We start from the raw sequence: 19,669 nt of genomic DNA, 5'->3' as shown, positions 1-19,669 counted from the left end.
CCCAGAGGCAGCCCACTGAAGGGTCACGTTTGGTCCGGCTTTACAAAGTGAAAACTGCAGAGAAGTCAGTTTGCGTTTTTCAGTGCAGGACCCCGACGTTACAGGACAGTTAGAAATGTTTCTCATGATGATGTTTTTATCATAAAGATGTAAAATACTGAAGATCAGCCATAAACACTGAGCTGGAAACTATAACGTAGTTCAAGCAGACTCGCTGTGAAAGGTTTCACTGCTCTCTAAAACAAATATTTTAATAAGAATATTACGTCTGGCAAAATTTGAAGGAAGGAGGATTTACACCTTAGTCGTTGTTTAAACCCTGAACCTGATGTGCACCTGCACGCTGTAGCCGTGTAACCCAGAGTGACCGTTATTGGTCCGTTCAGTACTGCCGTTTGCTCTTACAGATGTTCATCCACCTCTGCCATCCTTCATCTAATCGACTGGAGGAGAAACGTCTCCAGCAGCGAGTGTTTAGGAGCAGAGCTTTATTTCTTCCTTCTTCACTCACAGAAATCCTGATATGTAGCAGAATCTCTGTATCACGTCGCCGCCCTGCAGACCGAGCGCGCTCCTGCCTCTGTGGTGGAGGTAATGAGCAGAAACAGACACCGATGTGAAATTTCACACACTTTTAATGTATTTATTATTCTGGCTCGTTCCATAAGGGATGCTATGTAATCTGTAATAATCTGGAGCTGGTATTGTTAGAGTCACTCGTGCTGCCAGCAGTTAATTCGCCCGTGTGTCGCCGAGTGTCATCGACTTCCTCTGGCTGTCACGCGCGTCTCTTCTGCTTTGAACACCGTGTTTAGAGCTGTAGTTAATCCTCATGTCTTGGATGTCTGACTGTCCATGAACGCACCAGAAGACCTGGTGAGTTAATCTGTCGCACGTGAGCCGATGGATGATTTGGGAAATGACGGTCCGGTCCTTTAATTTAAACACGATGCATGCTCGCCATCTTTACTTCTTCTTGATGAACTTCCTGCGGGTGGCGTTGGGGTTGGCCCGCCTCCTGCCGCCGCCACACTGGCCGTCTCTGATCTGCAGGTTGGCGGCTCGGCTGTAGATGTCGTTCTCACAGAACGGCGACGCTCCGGCCACGTAGTCCGGGTTGAAGACATCGGTCTTTTGGCGAGCCTTCCGGGAGAGCCTCTGCTGGGGGAAGCGCTGGTCCTCCACCAGCTGGGGGTTGGTGGAGTGTTTCCCCCCCTGAGGCAGAGGCAGCGTGTGCTGAAACACAAGACGGCAGCGATCATGTTTAGGACGTTTAGACCCGACTCAGGCAGAACTGAAGCGGTCTGAAAAAACGATTTACGCTGCAGATGCGAACGCAGAGTCATTTTAGAAGTGATAAAACGCCGCGTCTCACCCGGAGCCCTCTGGGGTTCAACACTTTGGGGTTTTTGGAGAAATGCATCTGCATGCTGCCATCCTCGTTCACCGTCACCGCCAGCTTCTTCAGGGTTCTGTTCCCGCAGTGAGGACAGAAAGCTTTGTTCATGTCGCTCGTCGTCCTGGAATCGAAACATTTAACAGGTCAATGCTCCTGGACGGGCAACCCCTCGCTTTATTCTCCTTACAGCCTCTAAGAACAGGACAGGTCACTAACATCTGTCCGTCTGAAGAACATCTGTCCTCTCATGTTAGGTTTGTTCCAACCCTGCACTCCACGCTCCATCGTTCTGATCCACTTTAACATCTGTGCTTTTTCTTAAAGCAGGCGTGGGCGAACTCCAGGCCTCGAGGGCCGGAGTCCTGCAGGTTTTAGATCCAACACAGCTGATTTAAATGTCTAAATGACCTCCTCAACATGTCCTGAAGTTCTCCAGAAACCAGGTAATGAACTAATCATGTGATTCAGGTGTGTTGACCCAGGGTGAGATCTAAAACCTGCAGGACGCCGGCCCTCCCACCCCTGGTGTAGAGCCACTTTAATGGATTATATTCAGATTTTTACATGATGTTTTATTTTGACCTTATTTACATCTGTATCTCTGGAGCACCTTTATTATATTTTTCTATGTAAGCATCATTTTTACTGTGTTTTATTATTTTTATTTTAACCTACTCAAGCAGCAATTTAATACATTTATTTATTTATTTTATTCCTTTCATTGACTTTGTCCATTTTATTTATGTATTAATTTATCTTTATTCTTTTAATAAAGCAGTCCTGACATTTTCACTTGTTCAGCACCTTTATTCTACTCTTGATATAAATTTAAATGTTTTAAATGTCGTGTTTTGTATTTTTCGCTGGAACGGATTCGAGCTGCCTCCCTTTCAGCCTGAAGAGGTTTTGTTAACTTTGTTCGGACTCACTTGAAGCAGGCGTGACATCTCAGGATGTAGTTCCTCGCCTGCTTGATCAGCATCCCGTTCACAGAGAGAACGTGAAGTCCGATCTGAATGAGAACGTTCTGGGACACAGACAGCGAAAGCTTTTTGAAGTCCGGCGTAAAGCAGGAGAATATTTATTCACGCAGCGGTTTACTGAAACCATTCACACAAACCTTTAGACAGAAGGTGAAAAACAGCGAATGCACCGTCTGCATCCGTTACCTGCATGGCGAAGTCGGTGGTGAGACAGCCGACTTTGATGTCAGCTGGAGCCGTCCAATCAGCGGAGTCCATTTTCACCTCTTTGATGTTACCGGGAGTGATCCATCCTCCTCCATCGTCATCGTCCTCCTCGTCATCTTCGTCATCAGGCTCGTTCTCTTTGTCCTCGTCGTCCGATTGGCCCGCCGACGCCCTTTGCTCCGCCCTCTCCTCTGTCTGTGGTGATTCGTTGCCCTCTTTCTGTAAACAAACATCATCATCATCATCATCATCACTGCAGTCTGACAGGTGACAGAAGTTATGACTCAGTGAGAGATGTAAAATTCCTCCTTTGTCTCCTTGCTTCCTCTCACATGCATCCTTTCCTACGGGGAGATGTTGAGGAGGAAACCCTGTTTATCCCACGCCATCAACGTCAGGAACGTTTTCCACACGATTCACTATTTACACATTACAAGAATAAGACCTCAGATCACACTTGAACTACTTTTTCTCTTGAAATGTGCTGCAGGAGGTGGAGGTGGTGGGCATGCACATGAAGTTCAGAGGCTGCAACACAACAACAGAAATAAAAGGGTAATGCACTGATGCACTAGAGTCTGACTGGCGTGTGAAACCATGCAAACACAAAGACGCCTGCAGCCCTCAAAGTCTCATGGAGGCTCCTTTAAATATGAACGAGGTCTCCTGCAAACTGCAGCCGGTCACACTCAGCCACAAGCGCTCACTGAGGGGCTGAACCGAGGCTCAGAGGAACACAAAGGATTATTCTGAACTGTGAATCATGCAAAGCTGCTCTACGAGACTCCCAGCATGAAAACATTCTTCCCTTTCAACTCACCAGTAAACCCAGCAGCTCATCGCTGAAGGTCAGGAGCGGATCCCTCCAGAACAGAAAGCTGCTGAACTGGTCTCCGTCCGAAGTCGTCCGTGTGTCCGCTTGTTTCTGTCCGCCGCTCGATTTTAAACCCTCCGCTGGACCCTGACAGAGCAGCAGCGATAACACACACGCTGTGTTTACGTGCACAACCTGGAGACACAATCTCTTTTCCAACAACACGGCACCCAACTCCATTCATCCACCCATGCCTCCGTCCATCCATCCACCCATGCCTCCATCCATCTGTCTGTCCATCCATCCTTAGTGGCCGGGGAAAACAGATGTTCCTCTCTTCAGACATTTTCTCGGGAATTTCCACCCAGCTGCGAGCTTTAACCTCTCCAGTGTGTCCTGGTTCTGTCCTGGGTGAAACAGTTAACCTGCAGCGCTGCAGGTTTTCCGGTCGGACCCCCAAAGCACCCTAGCTGGCTCCCTTCAGTGTGGAGGACTAACAACCACTGCACGATGTTCCAAACCAGTTCCACATGTTTTCACAGGAAAAAACCCAGTAAAGACACAGCACCACAAAACCTCTGTGCTCAGAGGTGGAACCACGCCACTGGCTGTGGGAGGGGACAGACATTCACACATGCAGCTCACAGAGTCCGTCCTCCATGATTTTATTCTGTGGATGTTACTTTAAACTCTGCTTCTTTGGTCTTAGAACAGTCAGAATAATGGAGCTGGTTTCATCAGTGGCAGAGAGATTGTGTATGTGTTTGTAACAAAGGCAGCTCGGCTCGGTTTCTGAAGCTTCTCGCCTGTTTTCTACGATCGCTTTAAGACACGTTCACAGAGGAAAGGTTCTGAGCATTGAAACTATCTGTGCAAACACAGACGTCTGTGTCAGCAGAGGGATTTAAAACCCTCTGAGGAAGTCGTTACAGCGAGAGTCGGTGAGACTGTGAGGTCCAGGTGCTCCTCGTCCTCTCGCCACGGCATGAAGTCTCAGACCGTCACTTATCGTGCTTTTAATGTTTGTCGCATCAAAAATACAAAAGAATAGAAAAAGTCTGAGGAAATGAAGACGAGCTCCGAAACAACATCAGAACAAAGCTTAGCGTAAACAAAGCGTAAATAATAATAATGATGATAACTCCTGAACATCGCAGGTCTGAGCTGTAAGAGTGGAGGAGGAATTTTCCAGGAACGCCCGCTGTCAGTCTGTCCTCCTCCTTCTTCTTCTGTGTCCTCATTCTGTGGTCTGATTGGTTGGTTTGCAGACAGACAGGTAGACAGAGCCAGCCCATTGGTGGGGGACGGTGGGCAGGTAGGTGGGGGTGTATTCTGATTGGTGGACAGCTTGGCATGGAAGCTCTCAGCATGGCATGGTGCCCCCTCCCCCTGTCTCCTCCACCATCCATCTAATGCTCCTCACCTCTAACCACAGAATGTGTGTGTGTGTGTGTGTGTGTGTGTGTGTGTGTGTGTGTGTGTGTGTGTGTGTGTCGCCTGTTCGGCTGCTGGAGTCTTGTATTATCACTCATCAGCTTCTTTTGGAATTCAAGTCACCAGAAATTTACACGTTTGAGGTTTCATCTCATCCCAGGACAGAGAGGTGCAGGACGAGTTGGATAAATTAAAGATGAGAAATGATTCTTACATTAACATCTGGGAATAATAAAGAAGGTAAACGATGAAGGCACTGAGTGCAAAAGCAGCTTAAACCTGCATCCTTTCTGATGACCTGCAGGGGGCGACTCCTCAGTTTGAAAAAGAAGTGCTTTGAAAATATGATTTGTATCCCAGGTAAATACTTTCCTGGTGAGTTTATGGCCTCGGTTGCTCCTTTCAGGTCTTATCAGGTGTTTAATTTTTAAAATAAAGTTGTCTTTAGTGTCCAGAAGGACGGACGATAAACCCCACGTGACGATCTCCAGTTTCAGTCAGGTCTGGTTACAAAAAGCCATTATGGAGACGTAAAAGCACTCAGAGGCTTCGGAAGCAGCTGGAAGGTTTTTTATTTTATTTTTATAAAGCATTTAGTCCTTAATGGAGCGAGGCCAGCAGTGTGATCCCGTCTCTAATCCTCCTCCTCTCTGTGCTGCTCTCAGATGAAACTGATAAAAACACCTGCAGCTTTTTTTATTTACTCATATTTCTGAATCTGCAGCAGCTAAAACCAAACGAGCCGCCTCTCTCTGTTACGGTCTCGTGACGTCCGACTGTTGGTGGGTGTTTGAGTGCGCTGGTGTCCGGATAAATCCCGTCCCTCCCCCTCGCTGCTCTGTGGCCTGGCTGAGCGTCCTCGCTGATGAGCAGAGGATTGTGGGATTGCTTCCTTCCTTCCTTCCATGTCTGCACTGATAAATCTGAAAACACTGTTTGTGTCAGTTTGATAGGAACACTTCTGGTTGTTGCTCGTTCACACTGCAGTCAGGCTCAGTCTGAGGTTTCAGCCTCGGTAGATCGACTGACTCCTGCTGGTTTTTCTGGGACCACGTTTGACAGAAATGCTCGGTGAGAGATCGTATTGATTACCAGAAGCTAATTGAACAAATGTGACATGAAGACTTGGCCTCAGAGTCGATCTTCAGGTAACGTTAGCAAAGGTGCTGCTGTTTCCTGTATTAGCAGCGACCCGATGACTGTGGAGTAAAATCCTCCATGTTTCTGTGTTTTTGGTTAGAACAGGAAGTGTTATCATGAGGTTCTTGAACCATGACTGTAAAAAGCATGAAATTGGCCAGATTTAACTCTTTAACTTTAATTGTACGTTTCATGTAGAAGTTGGAGGAAGCCAGTGTGCTGAGCAAAGATCACGTCTGTCGGTGTTCAAACGCAGACGTGATCTTTGCTCAGGACACACAACTTATCTTTAAAAACACACCTGAATGATTCTTTGACTTGAAGATTTCTGTGGTGTAGATGGAGACTCTGCTCTGAGCACCAGTAATAATTCTCATCTAAAAAGTTTCCAGACTAAATTCCTGGTAAAAACTGGGAGGTGGTTTAAAAAAATGTCAGCGGTACACAAGAGAAATATTTAAAGCCAGTTTGTTTTCTTCTGAGCAGAGGTTAGTAAGGGCAGCACAGGTGTCTGTTTTATTTGTGGTCCGTGCAGAGGCGTTAGAGGAGAGTCTGCAGGAGCTGTCGGGATGCTTTGTAAACTGCTGACGAAGTCGCTTCACAGTGTAAGAACTTTGTGATCAGCTCTAGAAAGAGCGAAATGAAGAGAAACAACATGTTTTCACATTTATTGTCAGTAGTGTGGACATGGTGAGTTAAAGGGTCACATGACTGCTGGCTGACGCTCTCGTTTCTCTGCAGGACGACTGAAGCTGACGGCCTGACGGACGCCGCGCCGTCGCTGCAGGGTGTCAGCCAGCACCCTGAGGCCTCTGCTGCTCTTCCTGGATTTATTTCCTTCTTAGCCAACGACAGGAGCGGCAAAAGCGATCAAAGACCGATGGAAACTTTACAGGACAGGACGGTCTTAAATCTGGACAGACTGTTATGAGACGATGGCCAAACGTCTGGACTGCTGTGACGTCTGATATGAGCTGACAGGACTCGCGCTCCTCCGTCGGGACTCAAAAAAATCCTTATTAACCCTGAAATCAGTATCTGCTCTCCAATCAGTATTTCTCATTGTTTCTTTGTTGCACTTTAAACTTTTAGATCATTTTCTAACCCGAACGTGGCTGATGATGTGCATAGATGCATAATGTGTTTGTATATTTATGTTTGACATGCTTTAATTTTTTTCTTTTGGAGAATACGGGCACATGAATTTTTCCGCTTTTGTTTTTTTTGTGATCCTGTTGGGGGAAAACTCTGTAAAAGACCCAGGAGAAATAAAGACACAATGAGACAAAAGTTACTTTCTTTATCAAACGTGTACACGGGTGAGCTGCTAAGGACAACTCACACCATGCACAGTGGCTTGGTAATTTTTATAGGAAAGACAGTGAGAACAGGATAAGAAAATACAAAACAAATAAAATAAACAACTCCATATGTGGCGCTAGTCTCGTCAGCAGAGAGCTGGGAGAAGGCTGTGAGAGATAAAACAATCTAAAACAATATGTCCCAAAACAGTATGTCTTTGCTGAGAAAGTCTAAAAAGATAATTCTAAACTAATCTAACCATAGACAAAAGGGCATGCTTGCACATTTAAAAGAAGGTAAAGAAACATAGAAACATTTTTCCTGTAACATTCCCTCCTGTTTAACTTATTTTAAATGTATACAACAATTGTCTGTGAAGATTATTTATTAAGTATCTTAAACAATTTTTAATTTTTCAAAATGTCAGCATAGCAGAAATGGCAGTCATTTGGTCTAAAGAATAAAACAAAAGAAAATAATAAAAAGAAAAACATAGGAAATGAAAATCATAGTAAATGAAATAACAAGTGGAAAAAATAATAAAACTAAAACTACAAAAAAATAAAGGATAAAAACCTTATATTTTAAAACGAAAACTTACAAAAAATAAAAGAATGAAAAGTAAAATGAAAACTTTATATTTTAAAAATGATGAAAACCTAATATGTAAAATGAAAACTTCAAAAAATACAAGGATGAAAACCTTATATTATAAAATGGAAACTTCAAAAAATACAAGGATGAAAACCTTATATTATGAAATGAAAACTTAAAACTTCTAAAAGTACAAGCATGAAAACCTTATACTTAAAATGATGCAAACCTTAAATTGAAAACTTTATGTGTAAACTAATGAAAACTTCATATTTAAAATGGAAACTTTATGTTTAAAACTGAAGACTTCAAAAAATAAAATAAAAGCATGAAAACTTTATATTCAAAATGAAAAACTTTATGTTTAAAAGTCAAGACTTCAAAAAATAAAAGTATGAAAACTTGCATAACCTACTAATGTGTTAATCAGTGCATGATCACTTGACAAGTCATTTTTAATCACCACGTCATTTATTAGCAGCTAGTACAAGTTCTCCTCTAACAGAATTGCAACGGGATGTTGTTCTTCTTCAGGCACGGCAACATAAGCAGTCATTGTAGTTGTTATCATCTGTGAAATCATTACTCTTAGGCATGGCAACACACACAACACTAATATGAGCAGTGCTATCATGATGAGACCTAGAAGGAAAAATGGCTTTGCTACAGCAGCCAGCCATGAACCGCTGAACAGCCAGTCCAGCCAGCCTTGTGCTGTAGCTGCTCCAGGTGTGTGGTCAGTGACATATTTTTGCAGAGCGGTCAAATTCTGCAAAGCTTCATAAATGTCTCCTCCAGTTTCGTATCCATCAGGGATAAAAGTGCAACATGTTTCCCCGATCAGCTTGCAAACTCCTCCTTGTGATGCTGTTAGCAGGTCTAGTGTCAGTCTGTTCTGCAGCACCATCGTTCTGATGGCCTGCTGTTCTCCTGCTAAGGCGGTTCCCAGGGTCTTAGTCAAGTTGATGTGTCGTAGCAGAGCATATCGGTTGATTTCCACATGATCTCGCACCTCGGCAACTCCAATGCCGGGGATCAAGCTCTGTAAGAATTTCACTCCTCCTCCCCAGATGCGAAACTCTCCCGGCACTCCAGTGTCCACGGTAATGCCGAAAGAATTGGGGGAGGCGATGTCCACTTCACGTCTCTGCCGGCTGCTTGGGTGATGTGCAACACTTTGCATGAAGAAAACGTGATCTGATAATTCCACCAGGGCGCACAGACCTCCCCAACCTTCAGGGAGTGACAGATAAGCCTTGTTGCCACATAGGAAGTACCAGTCAGCCAAAACTCTGGTTCCTCTGCTGCTGGGTGCCGTCCGTGCACATCCTGTCTGGTACTGAGTCTTTGTTTGTAGTGGCATTCGGTAGCTGTAGTCGGAGCGACAGTTTAGGCCCATCAGCGTCGTGTTACTGGCACAGGTGGCGTTGATTGAACAGGCCATACACTTCCTCTCGTTCCTTGGTGGGCAGAAAGTGTATATGGACTTACATAGGTGAGTAGGCAGCTCCCCCACTGCCCGCGATCCATTGTTCATCACACATACTGGCAGTTGTGATGCGTTCAGTTTGTTCAGTAGAATTACATCAGGCAGTGGGTCTGAGACTTGGGGCCAGGTCAGTAGGTAGGTCTGTCCGGAACAGTTCACATTTGTGAGTGATGATGACCTCCAGGTTGCTTTTGCTGGGATGCTGTAGTTGGCTTTGGACCAAAGAGTACCGTAGCCTGGATGTGTTGCCAGGCCCAACAGACACCAACTGCGATCTTCAGGTATGCTGTACGGCCACAGGCCAGACGTCTGCGAGGATAGGGGCATATGGGTACATGCATAGCAGTCAGTTTTGTTATTCAAATGAGCTGTAGTGTTCATAAACTGCCACCAGAAGTTAGTGGCGTATCCATGGGGAAACTTGGTGTACTTTCCTTTGTCATACAGTGTCTGCCTTTTCTCCATATAGCGTGACTTGTTGTCCCTCACGGAAGCAAAGGTGAGGAGCCCGGCCATGGTCAGGGCCGCTGCAGTTGATAAGAGCCACCACCTCATGACGACGGAACACGCCCTCCTGTCGCGAGTAGACCCCCCGGCCAGGAAAGCTGACCCCTCCACCGGGCGAGATCACAACAAGTAGGCAAGCCTGCCGTCAGCTGTGTTTAGATGGCTTCACTGACTCGCCTGCAGTGACTCTGATGGACCCAGGATGGTCGTTCCGCAATTTTGCAAGCGGTCGGTGTAGTGAGGAGGACTTGGTATGGCCCCTCCCACCTGGGTGTGCTCCAGTTTTTCCTTTGGAGCACCTTGATCAGAACCCAGTCACCGGGCTTTAGTCTGCAAGACACTGGAGAAACATCATCAGGTTGTTGATTATGTACAATGATCTCTTTGTTTTCTAACAGCTTAGACATCCATTCTGCTAATGTGTTTTCTCTGATTGCTTTGTCTATTGGTTGACTGGTAATAGGCAGTGGAAACGGCCTGCCATGAATGATTTCAAATGGAGTTAGTTTATGGGAGCCTTGTGTTAAGCGCATCCACATCTTCACTAAACCCAAACATTCAGGCCACGGCCTTCCTGTTTCTGCCATGCATTTCCTGAGCCTTTGTTTTATAGTGCCGTTAGTTCTCTCTACAAGGCCTGCGCTCTGAGGGTGATAAGCACAATGGTGTTTTATGCTGAAACCGAGTGCTTCAGAGACCTTAGTGATGACATCATTTACAAAATGAGTGCCGTTGTCTGATCGTATCAAAGCTGGAATGCCATATGTGGGTATGAAGTGATTGCACAGGCACTTTGCTACTGAAATTGCATCTGCCTTTTTCACTGGATAGATTTCCGGCCACTTTGAGAACACGTCTATAACCACTAGGGCGTATTTTGACCCTTGACATTCGCTTAGTTCAATAAAATCCATATGAATTGTGTGAAAAGGATGAGGCGGAGTTGGAAAACGGCCTCTTCTTGGTCGCAGGTTACCTTGAGCATTATATTTTTGACACGTCATGCACGTTCTGACAAATTGTTTTGCTGAAGTTTCAAAATTTACAGTGTAGAAATGAGAGTTGACAATACAGGTCATTCCCCCCGATGACAAATGCGTACAGCCATGAGTCACTAATGCTGCCATCTTGTGGAGCGATTTTGGCAACACTGGCTTGCCATAACACATCATTAAATCGTTTGTCAGAACTGCACCGTGTTTTAGCCATTTTGCCTGCTCTGCTGTGCTTGCTGCTTTTTGTTCACTTTGCAACACATCCAGTGGAATCTGATGCGTGTTTACTGCCATTAGTGTCATGTTTGTCTTTTGTGCCGCCTGTTTTGCGGCACTGTCAGCAAAATTGTTGCCTGTAGTAATAAAAGAGCTATCAGTTTTGTGTGCTGCACATTTACACAATGCGAGTTGTTGTGGTAAATTTATTACAGTCAGCAGTCGTTGTAAGAGGCTTGCATGCTGGACTGGTTTACCGGTTGATGTAATCATTCCTCTGTTTTGCCAGAGCTTTGCAAAATGATGCACAGCAGAGAAAACATACTGGCTGTCTGTATAAACGTTTATTTGTTTATCTTTGTGTATTTCACATGCACGAATAACAGCTATCAGCTCAGCGCTCTGTGCAGAATATGAAGAAGAAAGTGGTTTTGCTTCTATTATTCTACTGTCTGTGGTTACTGCGTAACCTACACAATTACGGCCTGTGTTGTCTTTAGAGGCCGATCCGTCCACAAAGACATCACGAAAACCAGCTTGTGGCTCAGCATGGATGTCAGGGCGGGGTTTGGTGTCTTTGTCTAATTCTGCATGGCAGTTGTGCACATCCCCATCAGCTGGTGTGCTCACTAGAGTCCCTGGATTCAGTGTGCCACATTTTTCCAGTGTGATGTGAGACTGTGGTAGTAAAATGCCTACATACGATAGCTGTCTGGCATGAGTCAGGTAAGAGAGATTGGCTTGCAGCAGTATAGATGTGACAGCATGCGGGACCTTCACAACTAATTTGTGCCCTAAGACAATGTCTGCTGACTTCTTTACTGCTTCTGTGGCCGCTGCACAGCTTTGGACGCAAGTCGGCAGGCCCGAAACTACAGCGTCTAACTTACACGAGTAGAATGCTAAAGGGCGCTGTTTGTCACCAAAAGCCTGTGTCAGAACTGCCTTCATGTAGCCGGCCCCCCCATCAACATGCAGCACGAAAGGCTTGTCATAATCAGGCAGGGCCAGGACTACATTTGTTTGTAAAGCCACCTTTAGGTTAGTAAATGCTGTGTCTGCCTCTACCGTCCACGTTATTGTGTCGCGCAAAGCGAGGTTTTTGCCATAAATCATGTCTTGGAGTGGCTGAACTGTTAGTGCATACTCTGGAATCCAAGCTCTACAGAAATTACACAAACCTAAAAAACTCATCATCTGTTGTTTTGTTTTAGGTTTGGGTGTGTTTTGCACTGCCAGCTTTCTGGTTCCCAGCAGTGTTTTGCCCTGGCCTGTGAGTGTGTGTCCGAGATATGTAACGTTATCACTCCACAGCTGCAGTTTGTGTTTTGAGACTTTGTGGCCCTGTTCAGCCAAATGCTGTAGCACAGCAAGTGTGTTGTCTTTGCACGCCTGCTGTGTATGACCGGTTATTAAAATGTCATCTACATACAGCAAGTATTGACCTAGCTGTGGGAGCTTACAGCTAGACATTGACTTCTTCAGTGCTTCTGCATAGAGGGTTGGGCTATTCTGGAAACCCTGGGGCAAACGAGTGTATGTGTACCTCTGACCCTCAAAGGTGAAGCCAAACAATGGCTGTGAGTCTGGATGTAGTGGAACTGAGAAAAAAGCGTTTGAAAGGTCGATTACTGAGAACCACTGTTCGTTCGGTGTGACCTGATTTAAAACAGTGTGTGGATTAGCAACCACAGGTGGGATTTGTTCAGTCACTTCGTTTATAGCTCTCAGGTCATGTACTAGACGGTATGCACCCGTGATAGCTTTTTTAACAGGAAAGATAGGAGTGTTACAGGTGGCTGTCTTTGTTTTTATTAAAATTCCTGCCTTTTCCATGTCTGCTATCACTGGGCAAATGCCATGTCTAGCCTCAGTAGTGAGTGGGTATTGAGATATCAGTGGTCTGTGTTTTGAGAGAGGTTTTACTCTTACTTCATCTGCATTTTTTATAAGGCCTACATCAGCAGGGCCTGTAGACCAGAGAGTTTTAGGCAGCTGAGCTAGTGCTGCCTGATGTCATTCAGTTAATTGTGCATGTGTTTCAGCGGCATCGGCTAGGTGTACAGCGGGCCTGACTGCGACCAGCCAACCCAGTGTGTGTCGGAAACAACCCGTCCGGCGGCCTTGAAGCCAGCCTTCATGAGTGTCTTCCGTTTTTTCATAAGTGTCTGCTTCAACCCTGGCTAACACATTTCCTAAATCCTTCCAGTCTGAATGATAGTCATGCGCTACAGACACGTGTGGCTTAGGCATGCGGTTCAAAGCCTTCACGGCTGCTGATTGGATTACTGAGCACACTGCATTTCCCGACTTTGTGACATACAGGTGTTGTAAAGTCAAACTCTGTTGTCCTAGCTTCCACACTTGCTGATCGTAAAGTGGGTCTGGGCCTGGAGTTTGTTTAAATCTCAACGTGTTGTGATAGTCAGTGGGTTTCTGGAAATAGGATGTGGGGGGTGTATATTTGCGGGCCACATTGTGTAGCTTTGTGAGCTCGGGCAACTCAAGAGTCCAGTAATAATGTGGGACACCGTAGCCTTGAGAGAGACACACGTTGCTGCTGTGTGCCGTGTTAATGCTATCTGGCTCTGGAGTGTTGTCATTTAGCATGCATTCAGCAATCATGCCATTCTCTTCCGGTACCACGCCTATCTTGAGTTCTGTCAGAGCGTCTCTTCCTAGTAGGTTTACTGGGCATGACGGGTCATATATGCATTTAATGAAGCACCTGCGGCCACTTTCGGTATGCATTAGTTCTAACGGGGCAGTTAGTTGTTGTACAGTGGTGTGGCCTGTGGCTGACTTCACAACTAATGTGTCTTTTGAGTACTGTAAGTTTTTAGGCGGCTGCCTTAGAACCGTTTTACATGCTCCGGTGTCACACAACATTTGGATTGGTTGCCCGTTCACATGAATTAGCAGCATTGGTTTGTATTCTGACCCTAATAGCAATTGTTCTATGTTAAAAACTTCCCCTCCCTCATCAATGTTCATGTCTTGTGTGTTTTCTAGTCACATGTCATTGTTTACCATAGATTCGCCACTGTTTTGCCTGTCATTGTTCCTCCTACTATTATGTGTCTGTGGCTTACTTCTGCACTCTCGTTCAAAGTGACCTCGTTTTCCACAGTTGAAACAGGCATTGTCTCTTTCATATCTGCTGTCTCTGTTTCTGTGTCTGCGGCCTTGCTGTCGATTACCTTGCTTCCCTTTCTGTCTCTGATAGCCTCCCGAAAATGCAAGGAAACCTGTCTCTGAATCTATGGTGAAGACGTCAGCCTTATTTTTCTGTTTGTGCACTTTTGTGGCGTGCTCAGCATGTAACAGGGCATCTGGCAGGTTGCCAGTGTTCATTGTGACCCAATGTTTCTCTACATGTGCTCTGATTGGTGGGAGCAGGCCATTTAGAAACGCATTTTTTAATTGCTGCTGGAATGGCGTTGCATCGCCATCGGCATAATCTAAACCTGAATGCTGCCTAAAAACTGGGCGCAGGCGGTCTAAAAAATCTGATGCAGTTTCATTTTCTTTCTGTTTTACCTCTCCTATTTTATTGTAGTTTGGCTTGGGGGCCAGCTGTAGTTTCACACGTTCATAGAAATTATGTAGTTGGCCTTCTAATTCAGGGTCACCTGCACGCAGGGGTTGTGGTCCGTTGCCGACCACTAAAGAATCTAAAGGATTATTAATTGCCCCCCCAGTGAAAGAGCCTTTCACTGAGCCAAACTTCAAACCTAAAAGATCTTGAAGTACCTGGTACATTTCATGACCGTTTAAATACCACTGAGTCCTAATTGCTTCAACTGCTCTCTTCCATGTGTCAAAACCGTCATGCAGGGGCGGGACATCTTTAAGAACATTTTTGCGATCCTCATGTGACCATGGTCTAAACACAAGAATTGTGGGGTGTGCGTCTTGATGCCCCATAGGTCCAATCGGCTGACCATATCTGGGGTTAGGTGAACTTATTAATGGAAATACTCCTGGGGGGCTTGGGGGGTCAGGCCATGTTTCCCTGCCTACATGATCTTCCCCTATATCTGCTTCAGGTGCATGTGTTAATGACATTTTAGCTAAATCTGCCTGCACTGAACCGTAAGGGTTATTCACAGCTGCATCTTTGTCTGTTTGCTTGGGAGTTGATGCAGAGGCAGTAACATAGGGGGGAGGGGCTGCAGCCGTTGCTTCAGGCACCTCACAGCTTTGCTTTTGTTTTTTATTCTGTCTCTTTTCTCTATTCTCAGCACGTCTCTGTTGCTCTTTTTTCCATGCATCTAGGAAAGTTAATTCACTTGTGCGTTTTCCTTTCTTTCTAAGATTTGTGGTTGCACTTATTTCCTTTAATAAGCTATCTTTGAGCTGTGTTAAAGCTGCGGGGCTGCACGTACCCTCCCACCCAGGACATGACGTCTTTTTAGGATTACGCCATCTCCTTGCGCTGATTTTTCCTGCACCTGGATATTTATTTTCTATCCATTGTTCGTCATTAATGAACTTTTGTGTATACTGCCCATTATTGGCAAGAGGTTTAGAGGTTTTATTCCCCATTTTTCAATTTTTATTATTTAGTGTATCTTACTTATGTATTTATTTAGTTATTTATTTTTATTTATTTATTTATACACTGGCAATACAGCTGCTATCCACCTTCGCTGATATGAGGAATGAGAGTGGTTGCTCACACGCCCTTCTACTTTCGGACTATTTCCAAAAGCGGTGTGAACTTTACGAGGCGAAACTCGACCGTTCTCCCAAACCACCAGCACTTCAGCGAACAGCAGTGAAAGAAAAACACAGTAGGAGCGGCTCAGTCTCTTATTGGACCGTGAAAAGTCAGCTTGCTCCGTTAGTTACAACAATACACACATACATTCACATTCACACTTATTCGCGCGATCGGAACCCTTATAATAAGGGGAGCTGCCAGTCTTTCTGTAGACGAGCTACTTATTCCCTTGACCCAGCTGGGGGAGCTACTCAGAGCTCCAAACCTAACCCACAAGAGTGGGGAGCTTCCAGTCGACGAGCTCCAAGCTACCAGCCGACGAGCTACTTTAAACCCACAGAAGTGGGGAGCTTCCAGTCGCGACGAGCTGCTTTCGCTATTTTAAATTCCCTGAATTTAAAATACGATTTTACGCAAGATTGTGTCAGTGTGTCTGTATCTACCTGGTCAGTGTCGCCGGGTCTGGTCCACCTCGATCGGGCCCCACCACCGTGGGTCGCTTTCTAAGAACGTTGGCCAAGACTCGAATTTAACGCCCTTGGTCTTTGACCACACACCTAGTGTGTGGGCTGTCGACAGACGAGCAACGTGGACTGGTCACGGAGATGGGACACGATGGAGGCGCTCCGGCTCGAAGGACCAAGAAATGTTGGGGGAAAACTCTGTAAAAGACCCAGGAGAAATAAAGACACAATGAGACAAAAGTTACTTTCTTTATCAAACGTGTACACGGGTGAGCTGCTAAGGACAACTCACACCATGCACAGTGGCTTGGTAATTTTTATAGGAAAGACAGTGAGAACAGGATAAGAAAATACAAAACAAATAAAATAAACAACTCCATATGTGGCGCTAGTCTCGTCAGCAGAGAGCTGGGAGAAGGCTGTGAGAGATAAAACAATCTAAAACAATATGTCCCAAAACAGTATGTCTTTGCTGAGAAAGTCTAAAAAGATAATTCTAAACTAATCTAACCATAGACAAAAGGGCATGCTTGCACATTTAAAAGAAGGTAAAGAAACATAGAAACATTTTTCCTGTAACAGATCCAAATTTAATTTTTTTTGTCTCCATCTGTTTTTAATCTTTTTTTCTCTGCACCGTGTTCGATGGAGGATTTTCAGGCTGAAACCTTAAAGTGTACTTTTTTTCTTCATAAAGTTTAGATAAATTTTAAGGTTTTTTTTCATGTGTGTTGTGTTCCCATCTGTAGTTTCTGGAGGCTTTCCTCCTTTATCCAATCAGGGTACTCCACTGATCCCAAGCTGTCCAATAGGACGTGAGCAATACGAGGAAATCTGTACATCGCGTCTCAGTCTTCTGCTCCGGTGGACGTTCCTTTTATTTCAAACTTCCTTCAGCTTGAAGAACAAAAAGACTCGAATCGTCTCTAAACTCATTTCTTCTCTGTGTGCTTCTGCTGTCGTCTCTTCACCTGTTTGGAGAAAACAAAAACCTCCAGGAAGCCACTGGTGACCTTTGACCTGAGACAGAACACGTGTAGCTGTTGACTTGGTGCGAAGTGGACTGTTAGCTGTAGCTGTAGTAAACAGGAATGCTTAGAAACGCGATGAGCTGCTGTGTGTTGACCTGATGATCAAACTCTGCTTGCTGTTTTTGTTTTGTAATTACTTTTTAATAAACGCTCCAGAACAAACGCACACGTCGGCATCGTGTGGACACAAATATTTAAAAGAGCAGTAAAAAGGAGTGTTTGACACACCATCACTGTAGATTTGAAAATGACATGACCAAGAGGTGAGTTGAGTTAATCTAAAGGGCGTTAATAAAATGACTGAATTAACCACTTTTTTCCCCTAGCACCACTTTCAGACTCAAATAACTGGACAAACTGAGCTGAGTTTGTGATTAAACCTCATTTCCTGTCTATGCCTCCAATGTTCCCACACAGCTTAAATCACATTTAAGGATCGCATCAGTCAGGAAGGCTTTAGACAAAAGGTGAATGATCATTTCTACCTGCAGTAATTGGCTCCGACTTGATGTCACCTGTTGACACCTGCTCAGTTCCTCAGGCTGGCGGAATAGGAGAAGGTGGGCTGCAAAGCGGCTTGCAGGTGCAGAGATTTGTTTAGGATGTGTAGATTTGCCAGGGCCGTCACAGAGTTTAATTTTGAGGTGCTTCAGGATGTTTCAGCTCTCACCCAACCCAAGCTCTGATAGGTTCGTTGCATTTATAGTCCGCTGTCCTAAGGCGTCCATGTTTCCACACAGACACACGGCTGCTGCGTTCACTGACCTGCTGTTTATCAGGAAAATGAGACTTGATGTCCTTCAGCTGCCGGCTGATCGCCAAAATGGACTCTGAGCAGAAGAAGAAATCATCAGGAAACGACCCAGTAACCACAAAACAGGAGCTGAAACACCTCTGTCGTGTGTTTTTGTGTCGTGTGTTTTTCACTGTCGAACACGTGATTTATTGTTCGTGTTTCATCTATAAACTGAAACGTCGGAGGCGCGTCGTCTCCTGATGTCTCACAGAAACGTGAAGCTGTGCTGGACTCACCGTCCTCTGGAGGAGCGGGAAAAGGCTCCGACATCTTAGGAGGAGTGCGAGCTGGAAGAGAGGAGAACGAGGAGCTCAGACTGCAAAATAAATGTGACGACATGAAAACAATGACGAGAGTGTCTTTGTCCTCATTAGGATGAATATTTTAAAAAGGCACAAAGAACCAATCAGATCCTCCCATCCTGTTTGGCTCTTACTTTTTTTTTTTTTTTTTTTTTTTTTTTAAATGACATCAGAAACAGCAGTATGCGACATTACATGATGGCAGAGCTTCAGTTCATCCTTTGTCATTTTTTTTTTTTTTTTTTTTAATAAATAGGACAGGGGGAATGAATGAGAGAGAGAGGGGGAGAGAAAGAAAGAAAACCCAAGGGGAGAAGAGACGGTGAGAAGGGGGGGAAGAGAGACAAAAAACAAAACAAAAAAAAACTCCTGGGTCACCTGTATGGAGAGAAAAAACAAACAAACAAACAAACAAACAAACAAACAGAGGAGACAGCAAACAACAAAGAGCAACATAATAATAGAGAAAACAAAGCACCATCACAATAAACTAGCTAGTCATAGATATCAGTATTTACTAAGTAATAAACGATATTGTGCAGCACGCAAGATAGACAGCGCACAGTGTGCTTTGAGGCAGCAGCCAAGAAAGCTTTAGTCCGCGTCTGTGAATACCCATGTGTGCATACCTGTGTGGGTCAGCATGCTTGCATTCCAAAGGTTTCTCCATGTAATGATCTGCTAGGGAGTGTGGGGGGGCCACAGCCCCGTCCTCCAGGGTGTGAAGCGGGTATGGAGGAGATCAAAACTCCAGACATCCAGAGGCCCCCAGAACACAAGAGACCATGGAAGACCAACAGAGGGGCAGCCGCGCCACTGTTCCAGTAAGAGCTGAGGAGAGTCCCAGATGAGGGCTCACTCAGCAGCCGCGGAGCAGAAGCCAGGGGGGGTTGCAGTGACGCGCCCGTGAGCTCCGCCGGCCCCCAGCTGCGCCTGAGTGACCGAGCCCTGGGCCGAGAGGCCGGGGGCACCCCACCTCCAAAGGGGCCCGAGCGAGCCCCAGGCCCCAGGCCCCGACAAGCGGCCGCCAAGGAGTGAGCCGGTGTGTACCCGGACGCCCACCCCCAGACACAAAGAACCACCAACACACCGACACCTGAGGGAGTCCGCCACCGGCAGGGGAAGTGGTGGTGGGTGGAGATAGGCCTCCAAACCTTGGAGGGCCTGAGGTGTCCCCAGAGAGGTGGCGTCTGATACCCAACCTGACATATAGACACAGACATACAGGCACACACAGACACAAACATCCATTCCCACCCTCATGCTCTCA

The 19,669-nt window shown here is 45.5% G+C and overlaps 2 protein-coding genes and 1 long non-coding RNA gene across 4 annotated transcripts; 1 reads left to right on the top strand and 2 right to left on the bottom strand.

Annotated features, from left to right (window-relative positions):
- Nucleotides 1–617: 617 nt before the first annotated feature.
- LOC146718120 (RNA-binding protein NOB1-like) lies at nt 618–3,842 on the bottom strand. The gene is made up of 5 exons (XM_085474290.1): nt 3,410–3,842; nt 2,569–2,808; nt 2,329–2,426; nt 1,376–1,520; nt 618–1,236 (listed from the first exon to the last, which is right to left on the bottom strand). The coding sequence occupies exons 1-5, from the start codon at nt 3,641–3,643 to the stop codon at nt 967–969; spliced, it is 987 nt and encodes a 328-aa protein (XP_085330416.1). The 5' UTR covers nt 3,644–3,842; the 3' UTR covers nt 618–966.
- Nucleotides 3,843–3,864: 22 nt separating this feature from the next.
- Nucleotides 3,865–6,971, top strand: LOC146718119 (uncharacterized). Its single transcript, XR_014923245.1, has 2 exons — nt 3,865–5,985; nt 6,719–6,971. It is a non-coding gene; the product is annotated as an uncharacterized LOC146718119 (long non-coding RNA).
- Nucleotides 6,972–8,322: 1,351 nt separating this feature from the next.
- LOC146718118 (uncharacterized) lies at nt 8,323–18,438 on the bottom strand. Of its 2 annotated transcripts, XM_085474229.1 has the most exons (4): nt 18,334–18,438; nt 17,787–18,131; nt 16,250–16,468; nt 8,323–10,209 (listed from the first exon to the last, which is right to left on the bottom strand). In XM_085474229.1, the coding sequence occupies exon 4, from the start codon at nt 9,915–9,917 to the stop codon at nt 8,355–8,357; it is 1,563 nt and encodes a 520-aa protein (XP_085330355.1). In that variant the 5' UTR covers nt 9,918–10,209; nt 16,250–16,468; nt 17,787–18,131; nt 18,334–18,438; the 3' UTR covers nt 8,323–8,354. The 2 variants fall into 2 exon arrangements, with proteins under 2 accessions (XP_085330355.1, XP_085330296.1); XM_085474170.1 differs by lacking the exon at nt 16,250–16,468 and having other exon boundaries at nt 17,787–18,438.
- Nucleotides 18,439–19,669: the final 1,231 nt, after the last annotated feature.

Source organism: Copadichromis virginalis, linkage group LG1 (assembly GCF_057382275.1).
Source record: "Copadichromis virginalis isolate Kocher_CV1m ecotype Utaka linkage group LG1, C_Virginalis_male_GT1.1, whole genome shotgun sequence".
Classification (NCBI taxonomy): domain Eukaryota; kingdom Metazoa; phylum Chordata; class Actinopteri; order Cichliformes; family Cichlidae; genus Copadichromis; species Copadichromis virginalis.
Note: the sequence above shows the minus strand (reverse complement) of the source record. Positions and strands in the feature narration are given on the sequence as shown.

Coding starts and splice junctions, on each gene's coding strand:
- LOC146718120 (XM_085474290.1), bottom strand. CDS start 3,643: ATGGAGTTGGGTGCCGTGTTGTTGGAAAAGAGATTGTGTCTCCAGGTT. Junction 2,809..3,409: donor ATGAGCTGCTGGGTTTACTG/GTGAGTTGAAAG, acceptor GTTTGTTTACAG/AAAGAGGGCAACGAATCACC. Junction 1,237..1,375: donor TGAACCCCAGAGGGCTCCGG/GTGAGACGCGGC, acceptor CTTGTGTTTCAG/CACACGCTGCCTCTGCCTCA.
- LOC146718118 (XM_085474170.1), bottom strand. CDS start 9,917: ATGAGGTGGTGGCTCTTATCAACTGCAGCGGCCCTGACCATGGCCGGG.